General features: G+C 46.1%; 1 protein-coding gene across 2 annotated transcripts in view; it reads left to right on the plus strand.

The window, feature by feature from the left end:
- Window positions 1–21,700, plus strand: part of CDH13 (cadherin 13) — a 1,030,265-nt gene that overhangs the window by 925,594 nt on the left and 82,971 nt on the right. For both annotated transcript variants that reach the window (XM_032613947.1, XM_032613948.1), the window contains exon 10: window positions 6,011–6,264. In XM_032613947.1, coding sequence (XP_032469838.1) covers window positions 6,011–6,264 — 254 coding nt within the window. The remainder of the gene's footprint in view (window positions 1–6,010; window positions 6,265–21,700) is intronic.

Raw genomic sequence — 21,700 nt, forward strand, 5'->3', positions numbered from 1 at the left:
AGCAACTCTTCATTGCGGTGCACAGGCTTCTCATTGCAGTGGCTTCTCTTGTTGCAGAGCATGGGCTCTAGGCACGTAGGCTTCAGTAGTTGTGGCACACGGGCTCAGTAGTTGTGGCTCGCAGGCTCTAGGCATGCGGGCTCAGTAGCTGTGGTACACGGGCTTAGTTGCTTCGCGGCATGTGGGATCTTCCCAGACCAGGGCTCGAACCCATGTCCCCTGCACTGGCAGGCGGATTCTTAACCACTGTGCCACCAGGGAAGCCCACCTGCCTCCCTCTTTTAAGGACCTTTGTGGTTCCATTGGGCCCAACTGGATAATCCAGAATCTTCTACCCAGCTCAGGGTCCTTAGCTTAATCACATCTGCAAAGTCCCTTTTGCCATGTAAGGTAACACACGTTCCCAGGATTCGAACATGGACATATTGGGGGGTGGGGTCAGTATTCAGCCTAGCGGCAGGGCCATATAAACGTTCACACCAACAAAGTTCCACAACGTCCCTGGGGGCAGAACCCGGAGCCACTGAGAATGGCAGATCTCAGAGAAGTTTCTGGCTTTCTCCAGAGGATGAGGGGTCTAGGTTTCTCCCTGTCCTTTTCAGAACCTCGTCTGAACTGAGCCCCAAATGTCTCCCTGAAAAGAGCAGCCTCTGGGTCTTCCCAATTCTTCTTCCCTTGCCAGGACTCCCGGGAGATCCTGGCACTGCCCTCCTACATTCAGTGCTATAGTTTCAAAGCTGTGAAAGTCGTAAAAAAATAAAACATAGCCACTGGCTGTTCTCTGAGGCTAGCCCTGTATCTATAGAAGGCATCAAGCAATTTTCCAAACCTGCAGCTGGAAGACAAAGCTTAGGTCAATATACATCCCCACCATAAACCCTGCAGGAGCACCGTTCTCCCGGCCTGTGTTTGCTACAGCTTGAGGAAAATAAAATACAAGCAAAGCTAGACTAGAAAAGAGTGTCCTCCTCTCCCCACACTCCCGCTTTGGCCCACAATGCTGTGAGTCTTAAACGTTAGCATTTAGAAGAGTCACCTGGAATGCTAGCTGAAATGCAGGTTCCTGGGCCTGCCCCACACCTGCAGGGTCAGAACAGGAGGGAGAGTTGCCCCAGGAGAGCACAGCCTTGTGGACGAGCACTGCCGTAGGACAAGGAATTTCCACCTGCAATTCCTGGGGAGGAGGTGCCCACAGAGCCTGGGGCCCTCCCTGGGCCTCCATTTTACTAGCAAGTGGACTCCCTTTGCTTCAGAATCGGGATGGAGGCCTCCCCTCTTTGGCTGCCTGCCACATGAATTTGTATAAAGGGCCTTGAGCATTCTCTGCTTCTCAGTGCGCCTGAGTTCAAGCCCCAGGATAGCCTTCTGGAGGCTGGCCTGACCATGCTCCCTGGGCTCTCCACCTTGCTAGCAACCCAGTGCAGTAGCTAGGAATGCTTTCAGTTGTACGTAACCAAATGCCAGGCTGATAGTGGCTTAAATAGTCAGGAGTATTTCATGGTCTTCATAACTAGATGAAGGTAGGCCAGTCTAGGATTGGCTGGCAGCTCAAGGTGTCCGAGAGCCAGCAGGTGGCACCACAGATGTTTCTGATGTTTTCCTCATGGACATAAAATGGCTGTCAAAGCCCCGGGCATCACGTCTTCCTGCTGCTGTGTTCCAGGGCAGGAAGCAAGGAGGCCGCCAGGCAAGTGGGAGAGAGTATATGTGCCCTCATGGGCCCCTCTCTTCTCATTAGGGGAAAAAATGTCTTTTCCGTGGGTCCTCCAGACAATTTCCAATGATGTGTCACTGACCGGATGACACGGGCCCACCCTCAGCTGCAAGGAAGGCTGGAAAGTCTGAATCTTTCCTCTGGGGCCTCTGCAGTGAGAGGTGGGTGGACACGGCCATGCTGCAGCGCAACCACAAGCAGCTCCGCCCTCCCCAGTTAGCCGTCGGCATACGGGAGAACTAGAGGAGGTCCAGGACTGTGTGGTTTCCGGGGGAGTCCTTCCTCCCTACAGGACCGAATCCTAACAATTCTGCCAGATGAGTAGCCGTGTCCTCTTTAAAACCGTCTAGTCAGGAACACCCTTCGTTGCTGTGTAAACCTATTCCAGACTGTCAAAGAGTTACTCTTTTAGCTGAATATAATCCACCCTGCATTTTACGTCTGTTCTTTCTTTTGTCCTCAGAGGAGAAGGAAGCACTGAGAAAGCAGGCATCCTTGATCCCCAAACCTGTCACAGGCTTACAACTTACTGTCGGGTCACTTCCAAAGCCTCTCTCCTCTGGACAACAAACCCTAGATTCTTTACCCTTCCCATGACAGCCAGCTTTTCCAGCCTTGAAATCCTCCAGAACAGTGGTCCACACCCTCTTTTGACACTTGATGAAATATTAGTCAAATTGCATCTCTGTAACTTTATTGGAAGTGTTTTCAATTTCCTCCCGTCCCTGACACAGAGACCCGACACCAAACAAATCACGTTAATCAGGTCATATGCCCGAGACAACGGAGGGCTTCTTAATGCAGCACGACCCAGGGCAGGCCTCGGAAGGGGTGGGAGCAGAGACCCACGTTTCATCAGCTCCTGGTAGACTGGCCCTGGGCATCGCCCCACTGGTGTCATTACACCCAGCTTTGTGCAAACGGAATTAAGCACTGCAGAGGTCCTCCTCTCCGGAAAAGGCTGGACTCTCTCTCTCTCTCTCTCTCTCTCTCTCTCTCTCCCCTTCCCTCTCTGTGCCACTACTCACATCTGCATTCCTCAGAAGCCAGCATTCTCCTGAGGCATGTCAGCCTCGAACATACCTGAAGAGGCAAGGCAGGAGGGCAGTGGCTCTTCCAGCTGTTTCTACCCCATATTCCTCTTCCTCACTGTCTTAACAGCCTCTTGTTATTGTATCCGACTCCAGGCCAGCTGCTGTGTGAAACACCCAGCATGCACCATCTCCTCTGATCTTACTACAATCCTTGGTACTAGGACTTTACTGATGAGAAAGCTGAGGCTCCAGGAGATGCAGTGATGTTCCTGTGGTCCAGTAGTTTTTCATTAGAGTTCTTATGGCCAGGACTTGATCCCCTCCCCTCTGGCTCTGGGAGCAAATAGCGCTTTCTACTACTAAGCTGCATTGCTTCCTGGTATGAATGAAGTGTCCCAAGGCAGGACAGAGGGCTGAGTCCCCATCAGCATTACTTATGGAAATACCACCCTGTACCAAAAGCAGTTGATTGTTATCAGCTCGGACTCTCTCATCAGACTCCCTGTATCGCTTCTCGACTCTGTGCCACTTGTTAGCTGTGTGACTTTGACCAAGTTACTTAACCTCTCGGAACCTGTTTCCTCATCTGTAAAAAGGGTCTAAAATCACCTACTATTGTGAGGGTAAGGTGAGGATTAGGTGAGATGATGCACACAGGGCCCTCCTAGCACACAGTCGGTGCACAATGAGAGATGGATTATGTCACGAAAAGTAATGAGGGGTTGTGATGCAGATCAAATATTGTATGTATATTTATACATAATATGTAAATATATTATAAGACATGTGTGTGAATGGGGGAGCTGTGGGTACCCCACTCTTATGGGTTAAATTGTGCCTCCCCCCAAAAAGACATTAAAGTCATAACCCCCAGAACCTGTGAATGTGGGCTTATTTGGAAATAGGACCACTGCAGGTGTAATTAGTTAAGATGAGTGCATAATAGAGTAGGATGGGCCCCCAATCCAAGATGACTGGTGTCCTTATGAGGAGGCAGCCATGTGAAGACAGAGACACACAGCGAGAAGGTCAGGTGATGATGGAGACAGGGGTCAGACTCACGTGCTGCCAGCCAGGGAACACCCGAAGCTGGGACAGGCAGGGAGGGCTCCTCTAGAGCTTTCAGAGAGAACGTGGCCCTGCCAACATCTTGATTTTGGACTTCTCGCCTCCAGGGCTGTGGGACAGTTCATTTCTTTGTATTAAGCTTTATATTAGGCCACCTAGTGCTTTGTCACCACAGCCTTAGGAGACAAATGGCAAGATTCCCGTTGCTGTCGGGGCCCTGACCCTCCTCCGCTGCCCCGGCCGCGCCACGCTGTCCTGCTGCAGCTCACCCTGCTGGCCTCGCATCTGCTGCCTGTTAAGAGCCCTGCAGAGCTAGGAAGCTCAGTAAAACCCCACCCTGCCGGCATTTGCATCATGGTAGAAAATCCAGTTGGGCTAGATTCAGGATTTCATAGTCCAGGAAGATGGTGTGTTCCTGGGAGCTGGTATAAAAGAAACCCTCGGGCCTCAGGTTGCCTGGCTGGGTCTGCCCGTGCTGGGGTGCGGTCGAGGAGGTTCTCAGGAGAGGTGGACGCTCTGTGTGTCCGTCCTGCTCAGGACGCTGTCCGGCAGACTGTCACTACCCAGCAAGCCCAAGGCTCCAGTCCCTTCAGTGTCCTAATTAGGATGAATAACTCTGCTTTCCAAGCATGGCAGCTCCCTGGCCCATGTTTGGAATTTATTTCACTGGGGTTGCAGATTTGGGGCTTGACTTGGGAAGGACAGAGATCTGTGTTAGAAAGGAGGATGAAGTGGCAAATTATTCTTGTGTTCCAGGGATGGAACCACAATATAACTGGGTAGCTCCTAGGTACCAACAGCCTGATATCTGTCAGCTCTTAAAATCTTAATACTGACCCTGTTGGGAGTTGCTCTAGGTGAGGGCGGGAGGGGCGGTCCCATTACAGCCGGGAAGCACTTCCGGGGTCAGGACTTCCAGTGTGTGTGTGTGTGTGTGCGCCTCTGCATATATGTGTGCATGTGTGTTTGTGCGGGTGCTCTCACAGGTGTGGAGTGCGGGGCGTGCGTGTTAGCTGTCATTATTATGAGAGAGAATGTAATTTTGCCTAAAGCTCTCCCAACTAAACCTGCCCGACTCCAGATTCTACCCCTGCACCCGGCTCTTGCCCCAGCTTCGCCATTCTCACCTCTGGTGCCACATTCCCAGATCCCTTATGACGTGTGCTGCCATTTCCTTCCTTCTGCTTGAGTGTGCATCACCTCCCTGTACTCACTTTAGTCTCATCCTCCCAGCAAGCATATCCATTATGTCATGGGTCTGATGAGTTAGCTGCTTGTTTTCCCAGGAAACATTAGGAAAATAGCTTGAAATAAGCAGTGTGTCCTTATCTCACCTAAATGTCTCCTCACCACACCCCCATCGACAGGAAATGTCACCATCACTGCATCTCCTGGTTTAGAAAGAAAGTGACCGAGTGAATGTCGTCCATGACCTTCTGTAAGGGACAGGGCACCATATTAATAATGTCTACAATGGGGTTTCCTTAATATCCTCTGATTTAGTCTACACAGCAGCAAGGGAGGCGGTTACCATCAGCCCCTTTACAGAATCACCTGGAAAGGGCCTCAGCAGGGTTGCTCATTGGTGGGACAGTCTGCCATATGTGGGACTGTCCCAGGCATGGCCATGTATCTGGCAGCACTGTCCCCTGCCCAGAAAATGGCCACAGAGCTGCCGAGTCATGGGGACAAATAAAAATCCCCCCCCCCCATGTTTTCCAGTGCCCTCAGGTGGGGAAGGGCCATGCAGCTTAACCCCTTGTGTGTCAGCCTCCCGAATCCTCTTCTCTACATGACACCCTACTGGAAGAATGTGCACCCCCTGGAGCCCCCATGAGTGCCGGAGTTGTGAGGTCACAGGCTACCGGTGGGAAGGCTTTTAATGTCAGCACTGCCAGGGAGTCATCTAAAGAGATCTCACAACAAAGGATCCAGGTGTCTGAGACTCATGTAATTCTTGTAAGTTATTTCTCAATCTGAAAAAAGGAACAACTTCCATACCTAATTTTGTATCTGTATGTTTCATACTCTTTTTCTTAAAGAGGACCCCAAATTGCATCACGCTTCTTAGCCCACAGAACCTGGATCCACCCCTGAGCGTCCACACGGCTCGGGGACTGTCAGAGGCCTTTGTGCAAGAGCACCTGCCCTTTGTGGCAGACCCGCATGCTGAGCCCTTCTCTCTGCCTTTCAGCCTCTGGACTATGAGATTTCTGCCTTTCACACCCTGCTGATCAAAGTGGAAAACGAGGACCCGCTGGTGCCCGACGTCTCCTACGGCCCCAGCTCCACAGCAACCGTCCACATCACCGTCCTGGATGTCAATGAGGGGCCGGTTTTCCACCCGGACCCTATGATGGTGACTAAGCAAGAGCACATCTCCGTGGGCAGCGTGCTGTTGACGGCGAATGCCACAGACCCTGATTCCCTGCAGCATCAGACCATCAGGTGAGTGGGCGGCTGGGTAACCTGAGACGGGAGGGAGGCGGGCAGCAATGGCTTTTCTTTTCTGGTTGCAGGGTTTGTGTTGTCAGGAACAAACTACCATTAAATTAAACTTGTTATTGATCTGGGTGAGCAGGAAGTTTGTGTCATAATGAAGAGCTGGCGGCTGGTGGCACCAGGGGACCAGGCTCACTAGGTGCGGATGTTGCCCCTGCACCTGATTCCTGGCAATAGACTAGCCCGGGAGGAGAGTAGCTCCAGAGCTGTGTTCTCAGATATCCAGAGGGGTCTGCTGGTGCCAAGCACAGTGTGGAAGGGACAGAGAAAGGAGCCGCCACATACGGCCCCTTGCATCTCAGACACCTACTTTTATCAGCTGCCACAGCGTGATGAGAAACGCTAACTCCATGTACAGTTAAGGGTATTAGGAGTTCAGAGAGGTTCAGTAACTTGCTCAAGACTGCCCAGCTTATACTGCCCAGTAGTGGAAGAGATTAGGATGCAACCATTGCAGTACGGTCTACAAAGTCCATGCTCTCTGCTACGTGCTCTGGACTCTGAACTGTCAGAAGGGAAAGGAGTAGACATTGCCTGGTACTTAGAAATGGACCATCGGGGTTGGGTTTTCCGCTGATGATTGGCAGGCCAAAAAAAAGTTCAAATTTTCAGCGTTCATTTCTTAAGCTCTGTCCAGTACTTCAGAAGAAGGGGTTTTCACAATGAGATTTAATTAAATGGTCATTATCCACAGTGCATCTCATGCTAGTGGAGATGAGATGCCCTCGCGGGTGCGACGTTTCACAGTAAACACATTGGCACGCAGGTCCAAATGCGCGCTTGTCTCCGCTAAAGAGAGTAATTAATCTTCCTCTTCCAAAATCTAATCTCTTCATACGAGGTACCGATAACCAAGTATTAGACGCACTTCAAATGAACATGTCTTATTTTCCTGATTTGAAACACCTGAAAATGTGCCGCTATCTTTGCGTCAGCCACAGGACCGTGGAGCAAGGTAGCAGAAGTTATTTTCCAACCCAAAAGGGGGATTTATTTTTACAACAAAACTTTCTGAAATGCCAAGCTAGATAAAAGTACAAAATAATACCAAATCCTGTACTAATGTAAATCTGAAGTAGCCATTCTTTTTTTCCTTTTCTCCTTTTTTTCCCCTTTTCCTGCTCAGTATCTGGCAAAGGAAACATACAATTTAAACATCAAAGAGAAAGCTTTCCTTAAGTACTTAGATCGGGAAACCTGTAGGTTAACAGACTGTAAGGTAGTTGTACAAACGTAGGATGTCTTTAGCGGAGCTTAAGTGTTGATTTGCACTTCTACAAAGAGGTGACTCCAGGGTGGGTAGGAAATGGATTTAAATGGGGTTGATGTTGCTAAGCCTGAGACTGTGCCTTTGTTGGGTAACTTGGGATGCTGCCAGACATGACAGTGTTAATGTGATGGGGAGAGACTGAGGCAGGTGTCGGAATCTGGGAATAGAGGTCCTACTAAGGTGGGACAGACAGTGGACGAGGTGGGTCTCTCAGAGTTCTTTGTTTAAGACCAGCTCTGGATGACTTAGGCAAAAGGGAGAATTTGCTGGAAGATTCTACACACAGTTTATAGAATTTTTCCCAACTGGTAACCACTAGTTTTTTCTCTATACCTGTGAGTCTGTTTCTGTTTCTTATGTACACCTCTTTGTTTTCTTTTTTTTAGATTCCACATGTAAGTGATAACATAAAGTATTTGTCTTCTCTAATTTCACTAAGCATAATGTTCTCTAGGTCCGTCCACGTTGTTGTAAAGGGTAGATTTTCATTCTTTTTAATGGCTGAGTAATATTCCATCGTGTGTGTGTGTGTGTGTGTGTGTATGTATGTATATATATAAAACATCTTCTTTTTTTGTTCATCTGTGGATGGGCACTTAATTTGCTTCTGTATCTTGGCTGTTGTAAATAGTGCTGCTATGAACATTGGGGTGCATGTATCTTTTCAAATTAGTGTGTTCTTTTTTTTTGGATGTATGCCCAGGGGTGGAATTGCTGGATCCTATAATGGTTCTATTTTTATTTTTTTGAGGAACTCCACACTGTTCTCCATAGTGGCTGTACCAATTTATATTACCACTCACAGTGTACAAAGGTTCCCTTTTTTCCACACCCTCTTAAGAATGTATTACTTGTGGTCTTTCTGATGACGGCCATCCTGACAGGTGTGAGATAGCATCTCATTGTGGTTTTGATTTGCATTTCTGATGATTAGTGATGTTGAGTAGTTTACAGAATTGAAGAATATGTTTAGAACTGGGCCGAGATAGCACAGGAATTTGGGCACTGTTGAGTCTCTAGGTAATGGGCCCTGATGGGCTGGCACTGCAGGACCTCACAGGGAGAGTGACCCACCTCCAGCCACCGTCCACTCTTGTGTCACTCAGCTCACGGTTCACATGCCCAGGGGCGAGTCCACTTTACCTGAGCTGGAGCCATGCACCCCCGACTCAGGGCATCTTGACAGGCAAGAGGGATGATATTCCCAGATGTGGCTGCCCCTCTTCACCCCCACGGCAGGCAGGTAATTGAGAAGGAGGCGGGAAGTCCCATCTGGCAAATGGAATGTGGTGCTTGGAGCGTGGCAAGCAGCCACAGATAGCAGCCCCGGCAAACTGAGTCGGGAGACAGGAGCCTGGAGAGGGAGCGCGTGACTGGCAAGAGCCAAGACATTGAGGGGCCCCAAGCCAGGATCTGCGCCCTGGAGAACAAAGACCGGCTGCCGGAACCGGGTGACGGTGCTCCTCCATTCCATCTCGGGTGCAGCATCAGTGGCGCCCACTGTGAGAAAAGGAGATCAGAGAAAGCAATTTGTAAATTACTAGATGTGAGACTTGGCGGTAAAAAGCAGGAGCGTAGAAAGCTCTGAAGAGCTTCCTGTTTCTACAGTTGCTCATTACAGCTGTGACCCTCAGTCACGAGTGGCCAGGACCCATCTCAGACTTTTGCCAGAAATGCATGTACTGGCCCACAAAACTGAAAATGAGGACGAGGACGTCCAGCGTGAGAATTCAGGCGCTCAGAATATGTTCTTTCCCCACCTGTTGACTCTGCACTTGCCTGGGTTGGCTTTGTCCTCAGCCATATCTGTATGGCTGTAGAGAGTCAAGGCCTCCAGCAATGCCAGTCCTACCAGCAGAAAGAGATCCTTCCTAACCAGTAGTATCAATACTTGCCCAAGGGCCAGATTTGTGTCTCACTGAGCCAACTGGCACACACACCTGTCTCTGACCCAGAATGGCAGGAGGATGGGGTGTGCCCAGGGCTAGTCCTGGTGCGTGGGCCCACCGTGGACCCGGCATCCAACCATAATGAACTGGGCTGGTGGTTTCCCAAAGGAATGCAGAAGGCTCTTCCCAGAAGGTGGGAATGGATGCTGAGTCATCAGGGACCACGGAGAGCCACTGTTGGCCAATTTCAATGTCTCAAGTCCCCTCAGAAAATATAGCTGAGGTGTTTCTGTGGCCGTTTGCCTAAGAGCTGTAACATTTACAAATGGGTCTGGCTGAGCAGTGTCTGGACAAATCACTTTTCCAGCATTGAAGCAAAATAAATGCATACGTATGTATGTATGGGCATGTGCATGTATGTGTGTGTGATGCACATTTCTCTCTCTGGCCTGACTCCTCAGACACATTCCTTCCTGCTGGGATCCAGAGTTGCCCAGAAGTGGCCCTCTCTCAGCCTGGCACTGACTGGATCTCCCTCTGCCCCTTCCCTCTCCCCTCCCCTCCCCTCCGCCCTTCCTCTCCTGGTGCTGGTTCTGAGCCCATCAAAGGCAGGGATAACATCCCTGACACGTTGAGCTGTTGTCACAGGAGCTCTTCAGGGAGAAAAGCCTCGTTAATTATCTGCAGCCTTTGATCCTGTACACGAGAAGCACTGTCCCCGATGGGCTGTGTGTGCAGAGGCTGTACAGGGCTGAGGGGAGGGGCCGGGCTGGGACCTGGTTTTCTCATAAACCGCACTGGGCTCCCCAGAACTCTCAGAAAGACACGATGACCTTGTGAGTGGTGGTGGTGGTGTTGTCTTAATGATTCTTTGGGGAGCGGGCATTGGAAGAAGGAGGAACTGAGAACTCCTATTTTTATCTCAAGGAGAGCTCTGAGTTCAGCTGACAAAGGCGCATGAAAAAAGATGGTGCCAGTGCCATCTGCCCCTGTCTTGATTCCCGGCAATAGCACGGCGTTGGGCTCTGCAGTTGTGCGGGTTATGCGGGTGTCCCTGTCTGCGTGTGTGACTCTTTGTGTCCACATTGTCATTCTCTCTTTGTCCCTCTCTGTGCCGATTACTCTTGGTCTATCCTTTGCTCTGTACATTTCTTCCTTATCTCCCTCTCTGTCTCCCTCTGCCCATCCTCCCTCCCCATCACTGTCTCTACCTGCATCTTCCCCCTCCCTCTAGGTCCATCTTTCTCTCATGTCTCATGGCCGTCTCTTCTCTGTCTGATTCTCTGCACCTTCCTTCCTCCCATTCCTCTCTCTCCTCTCTTCTCTTTCCTCCTCCTTTTTCCCCTTTTCCTCCATCTGCTTCCTCCCCCGCCCCTTTCTCTCCGTCTCTGTCTCTCCCCCTCGCCACATTTCTATCTCTATCAGTATCTCACTCCAAGACACTCTGTGCCTCAGCGCCAATAACCCCATCTCCTCTCATATGACTGGCCAGGCCCTCAAGGCATCTTAGCACTGCAGGAGATGCTCCACCCCAACCAGCCTGATTCAGGTCCTGCCCCCAAGTTGACAGGCACTTTGACCTCCTCCCTGAGGACAGGCTCCTTCCCTTGTCAAAACAGGAAACTCCTCCCCACTCCCAGCCCCCATAAAGCTTAGGACCTTAATTCTAACTCATTCCTGGTCCTGTCTTCTGTGATGGAAAGCCCATCTCAGGCACAGTGATTCTGCCGCTGCAACTGTCATGCCCTCTTTTATCTCACCAGGGAATGTTAAAATCCGTGAAAGGCGTCTTGATCTCTGAGAAGCCTGTAACTCTAAAGACAGGAGGTGTCCAGGCATCAGAGTGAATATTCTCACTAAAAAGCCAGAGTTGTTAAAACTTGTTTAAAAGCCCATAGAACTGTGCTTAGCCAAATCAAAATGGACAGCGGTGGGCTAGCGACAGATGAAATTCTTCTTTTTAATGACTTGTATCTTCTTATCCTTATTATAAAGTTAAGATCGTTCATGGAGGAAACTTTTGAAAAAGCAGTTGAGAATAAAGAAGATAATTTTAAAAATCTGTAATCGTCCCACCTAAGGAAATCCCTTTTAACAGCTTAGGTATATCTCCAGTCACATGTGCGAGTATTTCCCTTTTTTATTTTCAAAATTGGCTCACATCACCCATTTTGTTTTGGAACCTGTCGTTTTTACTTCCCAATATATGGCGAACAGCTTTCCATATCAAGAAATAGCCACTATTTTTCATCACTGAATAGTATGCATTCGACAGTGCTGTTACACGATATACTTATTTATTTATTCCTTCCCTTGTTGGCTATTTAGACTGTTTCCAATTATGTGAAATTATTTTTTTAAAAAGTCAGTGGACATGCTTGTAGCTAAATTGTTTAATGCATCATTAATTTTCTGAAGAATTTTCTGAAAATATTTTGCAAATGTGTTGATGCTGTTAATGCTTTTTGTCAAATAAAGATTTCTTTGTGTCTTTACCTCGGCAATCACATTTCTGTTTTCCCTTATTATTTGAATTGATGGTTAGAAAGTTTCTGTGCTCCAAGGTCATGTGAACGTTGACGTGTTGTAAAACAGCTGGTTCCCACACCCTGTCCTCTCAACCTACAGTGACGAGACAGGCTTCAGCTTTCAGGGTGGAGCCTTCCTCCGTGTACACGAGACAGGAATCTGGCATTTCTTGATGACATTTCAGTGTCTCCAGTGAGGAGTGGACTCGTGCACCTGAAGTTGTTGGCTAAATATTGTCAGAAAGAGCAGCTCACTGATAATTATGCTAAAATGGAAATGACTGTATTTGCCCAACATTCTCTAACAGTGAAATGAGAAGCAGGGACTCACTGTCGCATCAGATCTGTTGCTTTGGCTACTCTGGGGATGCAGCCGGCAGCTCAATCATTTTGAATGGTCTGAGAGAACTTATTTCATTCTCTGACCAATCCGGGGATTTCTATTAAGGCAACCAAGTAGCAGTTCCTATTCCAGACATTTTTCAAACAGAACTCATCTTATCCAGGGTCTGTAGTAAACAACTCTGCCGCAGAGACTTCTGCCCACACAGTGAATACATAAGATACATGTTGAGGAAAACTATTGTCCCCGCCCATGTGAAATTACCCATTACTCCTCAGCATTTTTTGGGGAAAGGATCATTCATCCAGGGAACCCCACAGGTGTGCGTCTAGCAGCAGTGTATCTGTGAGGATTAAGTTTGCCTCAGTATAAAAGGAAAATTCAAAATGATGGTGGCTCAGAGAAGATAGAAGTGGGTTGTTTTCCCCCTCATATAAAATAAGTGTAGAGCGGCTATGGCAGTCCAGGGCTAGGATGGAAGCTCCACAAAGCTGTCAGGGGCCCAGGCTCCTTCCTGCTCACCATTCAGTCACCTCGAGACTGGCACCCTCTTCCTCATGGACAATTATTATGGTTGCTAATGCTTCAGCCTTCACATCTGCATTCCAGACAGTAGTTTGGGAGAGAGGGAAAGAAGAAGGGAGTCTCTTCTATTTTAAGGAGTCTTACTGAAAGTCGATCACATTTCTATTTAAATCTGATTGGCCAAAATTAGTCACATGGCCAAAACCTAGCTGTAAGAAATACTAGGAAGTACGGTCATTTAGCTGGATAGCAACCAACTTTTAAAACTGGGATTCTTTACTAAGGAAGAAAGGAAGAGTGGGTATTGTGAGGCAACTAGAAGTTTCTGCCATGAACACCTTTGGGGATTGAACCTTTCTGTGTCATAAAAAACTACAGGGTAAATTTTAGAAGATGAATACATGCCATGAAATTAGATTTTTACACAATCAAAATAATAGATAATTGTGTTGCCAAAGGCAGCTGCTTGAAAAAACACAAGCATTATAGTTTTCCATTCATTCCTTTACTGAATTCATTTACTGGTATTTACTTAGAGGCTACTATGGGCCTAACACTGCTGGGTGCTGTCTTTTCACTTGTGAGAATGATCCCTGCCTACAGCCTCCGGGGAGCTTATAGTCTTAAGAGCAAGAGCTTTTTTGCAAATGATGATGCCCCAGGAAAGAAGGAAGAGGGAAGGAGAGAGGAAAAGGAAGGAAGGTAGGAGAGAAAGGAATTGTTCCTTGGGAAGTAACAACCAGTGGTCTCCAGCTATGGAGAAAAAGCCAAGCAACAGAAATTACTTATTTCCAAGCATCATCATGGTCTCGATTATCAACAAATTCCTGAATTCCCCAGAAGTGCCACTATCCCCATGCCTTTGAGCTGGTCTCTGCCTCCTGGGAACTGGGCATCAGACTAAACTAGGCCGAGATTGCCACAATACCCCTGGACACATGTATGTTGCTGGTACTATGACTAAGATGCCTCACATTTTTATATAAAAGCTTACCGAAAGCTCTGTCACCAAAGTCTTATTTAACTCTCACAACCATGAGTCTGCCTCTTTGCTGATGAGGAACACGTAACCTCTCTGAACCTCGGTTTATGGAAAGAAAACACGCAAATGAGGTGAACTCCTGGGGCTTTCCTCGCCACCGCCTCATCCACAGCTATATGTCCTTCTGATGTTAGTTTAGGCATCGCCTCTGCAGGTGGGCTACCCTGACCTTCAGACTACGCTCCAAAGGGCTTTCTGAATGTCTAGTGTAATGCTCGTCGTGCTTTACTGTGATTCCTGACCTAATGGTCCATCTTCCACTGAACCTCGGGCTCTCTGAGGGGAACGACCATGTTTATATCCATCCCTGGTAAGACACAAGGGCCTCTTCAGTACCATTTAATTAATTAAGCACCAAGGCCCAGCACCAAGACCTTCAAACTTCCCAGGAGCCTGCAAAAATGTCAAGGACGTGAACACGTAATCTATCATCTCCAAAGTTTGAAAAGAAAACAGCAACATTGAAGTTAATAAGATCGAGTGTCCACAGCACCATGACTTTAGCAGGTTGAATTTTTTTTTCACATCTTTATTGGAGTATAATTGCTTTACAGTGTTGTGTTAGTTTCTGCTGTACAACAGAGTGAATCAGCTATATGTATACATATATCCCCATATCCCCTCCCTCCCACCCTCCCTATCCCACCCCTCTAGGTGGTCACAAAGCACCGAGCTGATCTCCCTGTGCTATGCAGCTGCTTCCCACTAGCCATCCATTTTACATTTGGTAGTGTATATATGTCAGTGCTACTCTCTCACTTCATCCCAGCTTCCCCTTCCCCCCTGTGCCCTCAAGTCCATTCTCTACATCTACGTCTTTATTCCTGCCCTGCCCCTAGGTTCATCAGTACCGCTTTTTTAGATTCCATATATATGCATTAGCATATGGTATTTGTTTTTCTCTTTCTAACTTACTTCACTCTGTATGACAGACTCTAGGTCCATCCACCTCACTACAAATAACTCAATTTCATTCCTTTTTATGGCTAAGTAATATTCCATTGTATATATGTACCACATCTTCTTTATCCATTCCTCTGTTGATGGACATTTAGCTTGCTTCCATGTCCTGGCAGGTTGAATTTAATATTTGCAAAAATGTCTTTACATTTGCCAACTGTTTGTAGATCTCTCATGGTAGAATGTCTGAGTCAGCACTAGAGAAATCATAGGGGATTATTAGTGAAATATTTCCAGTAGTCAGATAATTCCAAAAGCAAAAGTGGTGATATAAAAATTATCTCAAAAATTTTACAGGAAAAAAATGTACTTGCAATGTGAGTACATTTCAATATATTTGCTATGACTTGGGAGTAGGCCACCATGGACAGAGAAAATTCTTAGAGGCTCAGAGGTCCTTTTTTTTTATTATTTTATTGGAGTGTAGTTGATTTACAATGTTGTGTCAATTTCTGCTGTACAGCAAAGTGCTTCAGTTATACATATACATTCTTTTTCATATTCTTTTCCATTATGGTTTATCTCAGGATATTGAATATAATTCCCTATGCTATACAGTAGGACCTTGTTGTTTATCCATTCTGTGTATGATAGTTTTCATCTGCTAACCCAAAACTCCCAATCCATCCCTCCCCCACCCTCCTTCCGCCTTGGCAGCCACAAGTCTGTTCTCTATGTCTGTGAGTCTGTTTTTGTTTCGTAGATAAGTTCATTTGTATCATATTTTAGATTCCACATATAAGTAAAATCATATGGTATTTGTCTTTGTCTTTCTGACTCATTTCACTTAGTATGATAATCTCTAGGTTCACCCATGTTGCTGCAAATGGCATTATTTCATTCTTTGTATAGCTGAGTAGTATTCCATTGTATATATGTACCACATCTTCTTTATCCATTCATCTGTGGATGGACATTTAGCTTGCTTCCATGTCTTGGCTATTGTGAATAGTGCTGCTGTGAACATAGGGGTGCGTGTATCTTTTTGAATTGTAGTGTTGTCTGGATATATGCCCAGGAGTGGGTTTGCTGGATCATATGGCAACTCTATTTTTGGTTTTTTGGGGAACCTCCATACTGTTTTCCATATTGGCTGCACCAATTGTAGGTCTTAAAACAGCCCAGCGCTTGGCCTTTCGAAGTGCTTAGTAAACAGGTATAGCATGGTTTGCCAGCAGCTGGGGTGGAGTTTCTGCGTGCAGACATTTTGTGCGTAAACGGACATGGTTCATTGTGATTACTATTATTTTTCATCTTCAGTCATTGTCTAGTGTCTACCAACCGTGGAAATATTTGCATGTGGCCTTGTTTTAAACCAATCCCAGGAGGGAAGCCTGAGCAGGACCGATCGGCCTTTCACTGGGCTTCCCAGTTCTGTGAAAGTTACACTAAGGAGTCCGGTCCATCCGCCGGCCCTTCTTCCAAAGCCATGATCCAAATTGAACCCATCCTTTGAACACAGAACATCTGAATTAGATCCAGATTAGATCCTCATCACTCTGAAAACCACAGCCTACTTTGTTCTGATTTCTTTGGGTCTTTTTAAGTCATTTCCCTTCCCTTCCTCCTCTAGACTTGGAGGCTTTTAAGCTCCAAGGTAGATTCATTCATGGGCTCAAACTGGTACCGAATGCAACATGTGGTGATGAAAATTCAGTCCCAAAAGATTTGTTAAAAGGCCCAATTTTGGTTTTTGCTGGTCTTCTTGTGAGTCATCAAGCCTTTTTCTTTAACACCTCATTTAATCTAATATTGGAGCCCATTCAAAGGAAATCACAAAAAAAATGATAGGAAATCAAGCAGAAGTCATCAGCTGGCTATGGGACCTTTTGTTCTGTATCTTCTAAGACCTTTGGAAGCAGATGGTAAAAATCAGTTCCCCTGGAAATTAGGATTTTTGTCACCACTGTCATTTCTCAGGAACACAGAGGTTCAAAATGTGTAGTAGCTCACCATTTATTGGGAGGAGAAAGGAGGGTTGTAACCCCCCTTTTGAAAAAGCCAGATTTCAAAACCAGATTTAAGAGTTTAATTTGCGTTGACTCCCACCTTTTAAATTTTAATCAGAAGTTAAAGACCAAATAATAACATTTCTACCTGGGGAAATGAAAAGAGCCTCCATCCACTAAAATATATTATTAACACTTCATCTTAATTAAATGTGGTTACTGACCTCAATAATAGGATTTGGGGTGAGGTCATTTCTGTTTGTTTGTTTTTTTAATGAGTTATTTCTCTCTAGAGTCAACATAGAGCTTGAAATGTAAATGAATTGTTTACAGTGGCGCCTTTGTAATTTTTAATTAAAGTGACATCCTTCCATTGGAAGTTTATGGTGGCAATACATTGTATTGCATGCTCTGCTGTAGAATTTCTAATTATTTATGTAAACATATTAAAACAGCTGACTTATTTTTAGCAATCAGATTTTCTGTTATGAAGATGGCAGTGGGAAACAAGGTCTAATAAATTAAACAACTGAATCTTTAAAGATTAAACAGCTTCAGTGGCTAAAAATAGAATTCTGGCTTTTATAGTGATCCAGAGATGGAAGATTTTCATTATTAACCTCAATTAGAGGTGCTCGATTTGGTTACTATGAAACGTCTGACCGTTTGGAAAAACAGTTGAAAGGTTATTTTACAATGTACCCACCTTTTCAACGTCCATCTGTGTTGTTACAAACTGGTCACGGGCCAGACTTTCATTACTGACAACACGGTTTCAAATTGGTTATATTTTATTAATTATTCAAATTGGTTATATTTTAGTATAATTATGATGGTCACTCTTTGCAGCCTAAGAAATTAATTCTCAGAACCAATAAAGAAAGTACTGAGAAATGTTAATATTGTTTCTCGCTGTGTCTTCCAAGCTGTTACATCTGCTTAGCTGGTTTTTCTTTTTTTTTTAATAAAGGCATTTGAATTAGATGAGGGTTACTACAGAAGCTACCACTATAGCATTGATTGAGAAGGCCACATACTTCAGGATCGCAACAGAAGTCGGGGAAAATAGCTGATGTATTTTATTATCTCTATCTGTCAATCGCCAACCTTGCACACTCGTGAAGGGCTTGTCACAGCATTAGCACTAATACAGGTAATGAAACCGCAGAGAATCTTGTAACTAACTCAAGAAATGTGCTTCATCTCTCCTCCCAGTTTGATTTCCAAAAGGATCGTGAAGCTTTGTTTTCAAGTGATGAGACTCTAAACTACAGTTCTCCTAATATGTTTAATTCAGAGTTTTCCTTGTATAGTCTATTGATGTTGGCAGGAATCTCAGGATAAAATCAGACTTTATGTAGCCGACTTTTAACAGCCTTGGTCTCCCATGTGAGGGCTGCACGTGTGAAATGGGGCCTCTGGATTTGGGTTAGGATGAGATAAGCCACCTCTTTTTTTTTTTTTGCCGTACGCGGGCCTCTCACTGCTGTGGCCTCTCCCGTCGCGGAGCACAGGCTCCAGACGCGCAGGCTCAGTGGCCATGGCTCACGGGCCCAGCCACTCTGCAGCATGTGGGATCTTCCCAGACCAGGGCACGAACCTGTGTCCCCTACATCGGCAGGTGGACTCTCAACCACTGCGCCACCAGGGAAGCCCAAGCCACCTCTTTAATCGTTGAATTTTTCATTCATTCCACAAATGTTTAATGAACACCTAAAATATGCCAGGCCCCTTTTTAGGCACTGGGGATACAGAAGCAGTAGAAACAGTTAAAATTATCTGTCATCATGGATATTACATTCCCACAGGGGAAAATAGAAAACAAACAAGAAAATAAATTTTAAAATAAATAGTATAGGGCTTCCCTGGTGGCACAGCGGTTGGGAGTCCGCCTGCCGATGCAGGGGACACGGGTTCGTAACCCGGTCCAGGAGGATCCCACATGCCACGGAGCGGCTGGGCCCGTGAGCCGTGGCCGCTGAGCCTGCGCATCCAGAGCCTGTGCTCCGCAACGGGAGAGGCCACAGCAGTGAGAGGCCCGCATACTGCAAAAAAAAAAAAAAAAAAAAAAATAGTGTAGACACCCTTTTGCGAGAGCACCGGAATCACAACTAACTGCTGAACAGTCATCGACAGGAAGATAATGGAACTCACCAAAAATGATACCCCACATCCAAAGACAAAGGAAAAGCCACAATGAGACGGTAGGAGGGGTGCAATCACAATAAAATCAAATCCCATAACCGCTGGGTGAGTGACTCACAAACTGGAGAACACTGATACCACAGAAGTCCACCCACTGGAGTGAAGGTCTGAGCCCCACGTCAGGCTTCCCAACCTGGGGGTTGGGCAACGGGAGGAGGAATTCCTAGAGAATCAGACTTTGAATGCTAGTGGGATTTGACTGCAAGACTTCGACAGGACTGTGGGAGACAGACTCCACTCTTGGAGTGCACACACAAAGTACTGTGCACATCACGACCCAGGGGAAGGAGCAGTGATCCCATAGGAAACTGAACCAGACCTACCTGCTAGTGTTGGAGGGTCTCATGCAGAGGCGGGAGGTGGCTGTGGCTCACCATGAGGACAAGGACACTAGCAGCAGAAGTTCTGGGAAGTACTCCTTGGCGTGAGCCCTCCCAGAGTCCACCATTAGCCCCACCAAGGAGGCAGGGTAGGCTGCAGTGTTGGGTCACCTCAGGCCAAACAACCAACAGGGAGGGAACCCAGCCCCACCCATCAGCAGACAAGTGGATTAAAGTTTTACTGAGCTCTGCCCACCAGAGCAACAGCCAGCTCTACCCACCACCAGTCCCTCCCATCAGGAAGCTTGCACAAACCTCTTAGATAGCCTCATCCACCAGAGGGCAGACAGCAGAAGCAAGAAGAACTACAATCCTGCAGCCTGTGGAACAAAAACCACATTCACAGAAAGACAGACAAGATGAAAAGGCAGAGGGCTATGTACCAGATGAAGGAAGAAGATAAAACCCCAGAAAAACAACTAAATGAAATGGAGATAGGCAACCTTCCAGAAAAAGAATTCAGAATAATGATAGTGGGGCTTCCCTGGTGGTGCAGTGGTTGAGAATCTGCCTGCCAATGCAGGGGACACGGGTTCGAGCCCTGGTCTGGGAAGATCCCACATGCCGTGGAGCAACTAGGCCCGTGAGCCACAACTACTGAGCCTGCGCATCTGGAGCCTGTGCTCCGCAACACGAGAGGCCGCGATAGTGAGAGGCCCGTGCACTGCGATGAAGAGTGGCCCCCACTCGCCACAACGAGAGAAAGCCCACGCACAAAAACGAAGACCCAACACAGCCAAAAATAAATAAGTAAAATTTAAAAAAGAATAATGATAGTGAAGATGATCCAGGACCTCGGAAAAAGAATGGAGGCAAAGATCGAAGATACAAGAAATGTTTAACAAAGACCTAGAAGAATTAAACAACAACAGAGATGAACAATACAATAACTGAAGTGAAAAATACGCTAGAAGGAATCAATAGCAGAATAACTGAGGCAGAAGAACAGATAAGTGACCTGCAAGACAGAATGGTGGAATTCACTGCTGCGGAACAGAATAAAGAAAAAAGAATGAAAAGAAATGAAGACAGCCTAAGAGACCTCTGGGACAACATTAAACACAACAACATTTGCATTATAGGGGTTCCAGAACGAGAAGACAGAGAGAAAGGACCCGAGAAAATATTTGAAGAAATTATAGTCGAAAACTTCCTTAACATGGGACAGGAAATAGCCACCCAAGTCCAAGAAGCACAGTGAGTCTCATACAGAATTAACCCAAGGAGAAACACGCCGAGACACATAGTAATCAAACTGGCAGAAATTAAAGGCAAAGAAAAATTATTGAAAGCAGCAAGGGAAGAACGACAAATAACATACAAGGGAACTCCCGTAAGGTTAACAGCTGATTTCTCAGCAGAAACTCTACAAACCAGAAGAGAGTGGCATGACATATTTACAGTGATGAAAGGGAAGACTCTACAACTAAGATTACTCTACCTGGCAAGGATCTCATTCAGATTTGATGGAGAAATCAAAAGCTTTACAGACAAGAAAAAGCTAAGAGAATTCAGCACTACCAAACCAGCTCTACAAAAAATGCTAAAGGAACTTCTCTAAGTGGGAAACAAAAGAGAAGAAAAGGACCTACAAAAACAAACCCAAAACAATTAAGAAAATGGTCATAGGAACATACATATCGATAATTACCTTAAACATGAATGGATTAAATGCTCCAACCAAAAGACACAGGCTCGCTGAATGGATACAAAAACAAGACCCATATATATGCAGGAGACCCACTTCAGACCTAGGGACACATACAGACTGAAAACGAGGGGATGGAAAAAGATATTCCATGCAAATGGAAATCAAAAGAAAGCTGGAGTAGCAATACTCATATCAGACAAAATAGACTTTAAAATAAAGAATGTTACAAGAGACAAGGAAGGACACTACATAATGATCAAGGGATCAATCCAAGAAGAAATAAAACAATTATAAATATATATGCACCCAACATAGGAGCACCTCAATACATAAGGCAACTGCTAACAGCTATAAAAGAGGATTTCAACAGTAACACAATAATAGTGGGGGACTTTAACACCTCACTTACACGAATGGACAGATCATCCAAAATGAAAATCAATAAGGAAACAGAAGCTTTAAATGACACAATAGACCAGATAGATTTAACTGATATTTATAGGACATTCCATCCAAAAACAGCAGATTACACTTTTTTCTCAAGTGCTCATGGAACATTCTCCAGGAGAGATCACATCTTGGGTCACAAATCAAGCCTCAGTAAATTTAAGAAAGTTGAAATCATATCAGGCATCTTTTC

The sequence above is a fragment of the Phocoena sinus genome, chromosome 19 (genome assembly GCF_008692025.1).
Source record: "Phocoena sinus isolate mPhoSin1 chromosome 19, mPhoSin1.pri, whole genome shotgun sequence".
NCBI lineage: Eukaryota > Metazoa > Chordata > Mammalia > Artiodactyla > Phocoenidae > Phocoena > Phocoena sinus.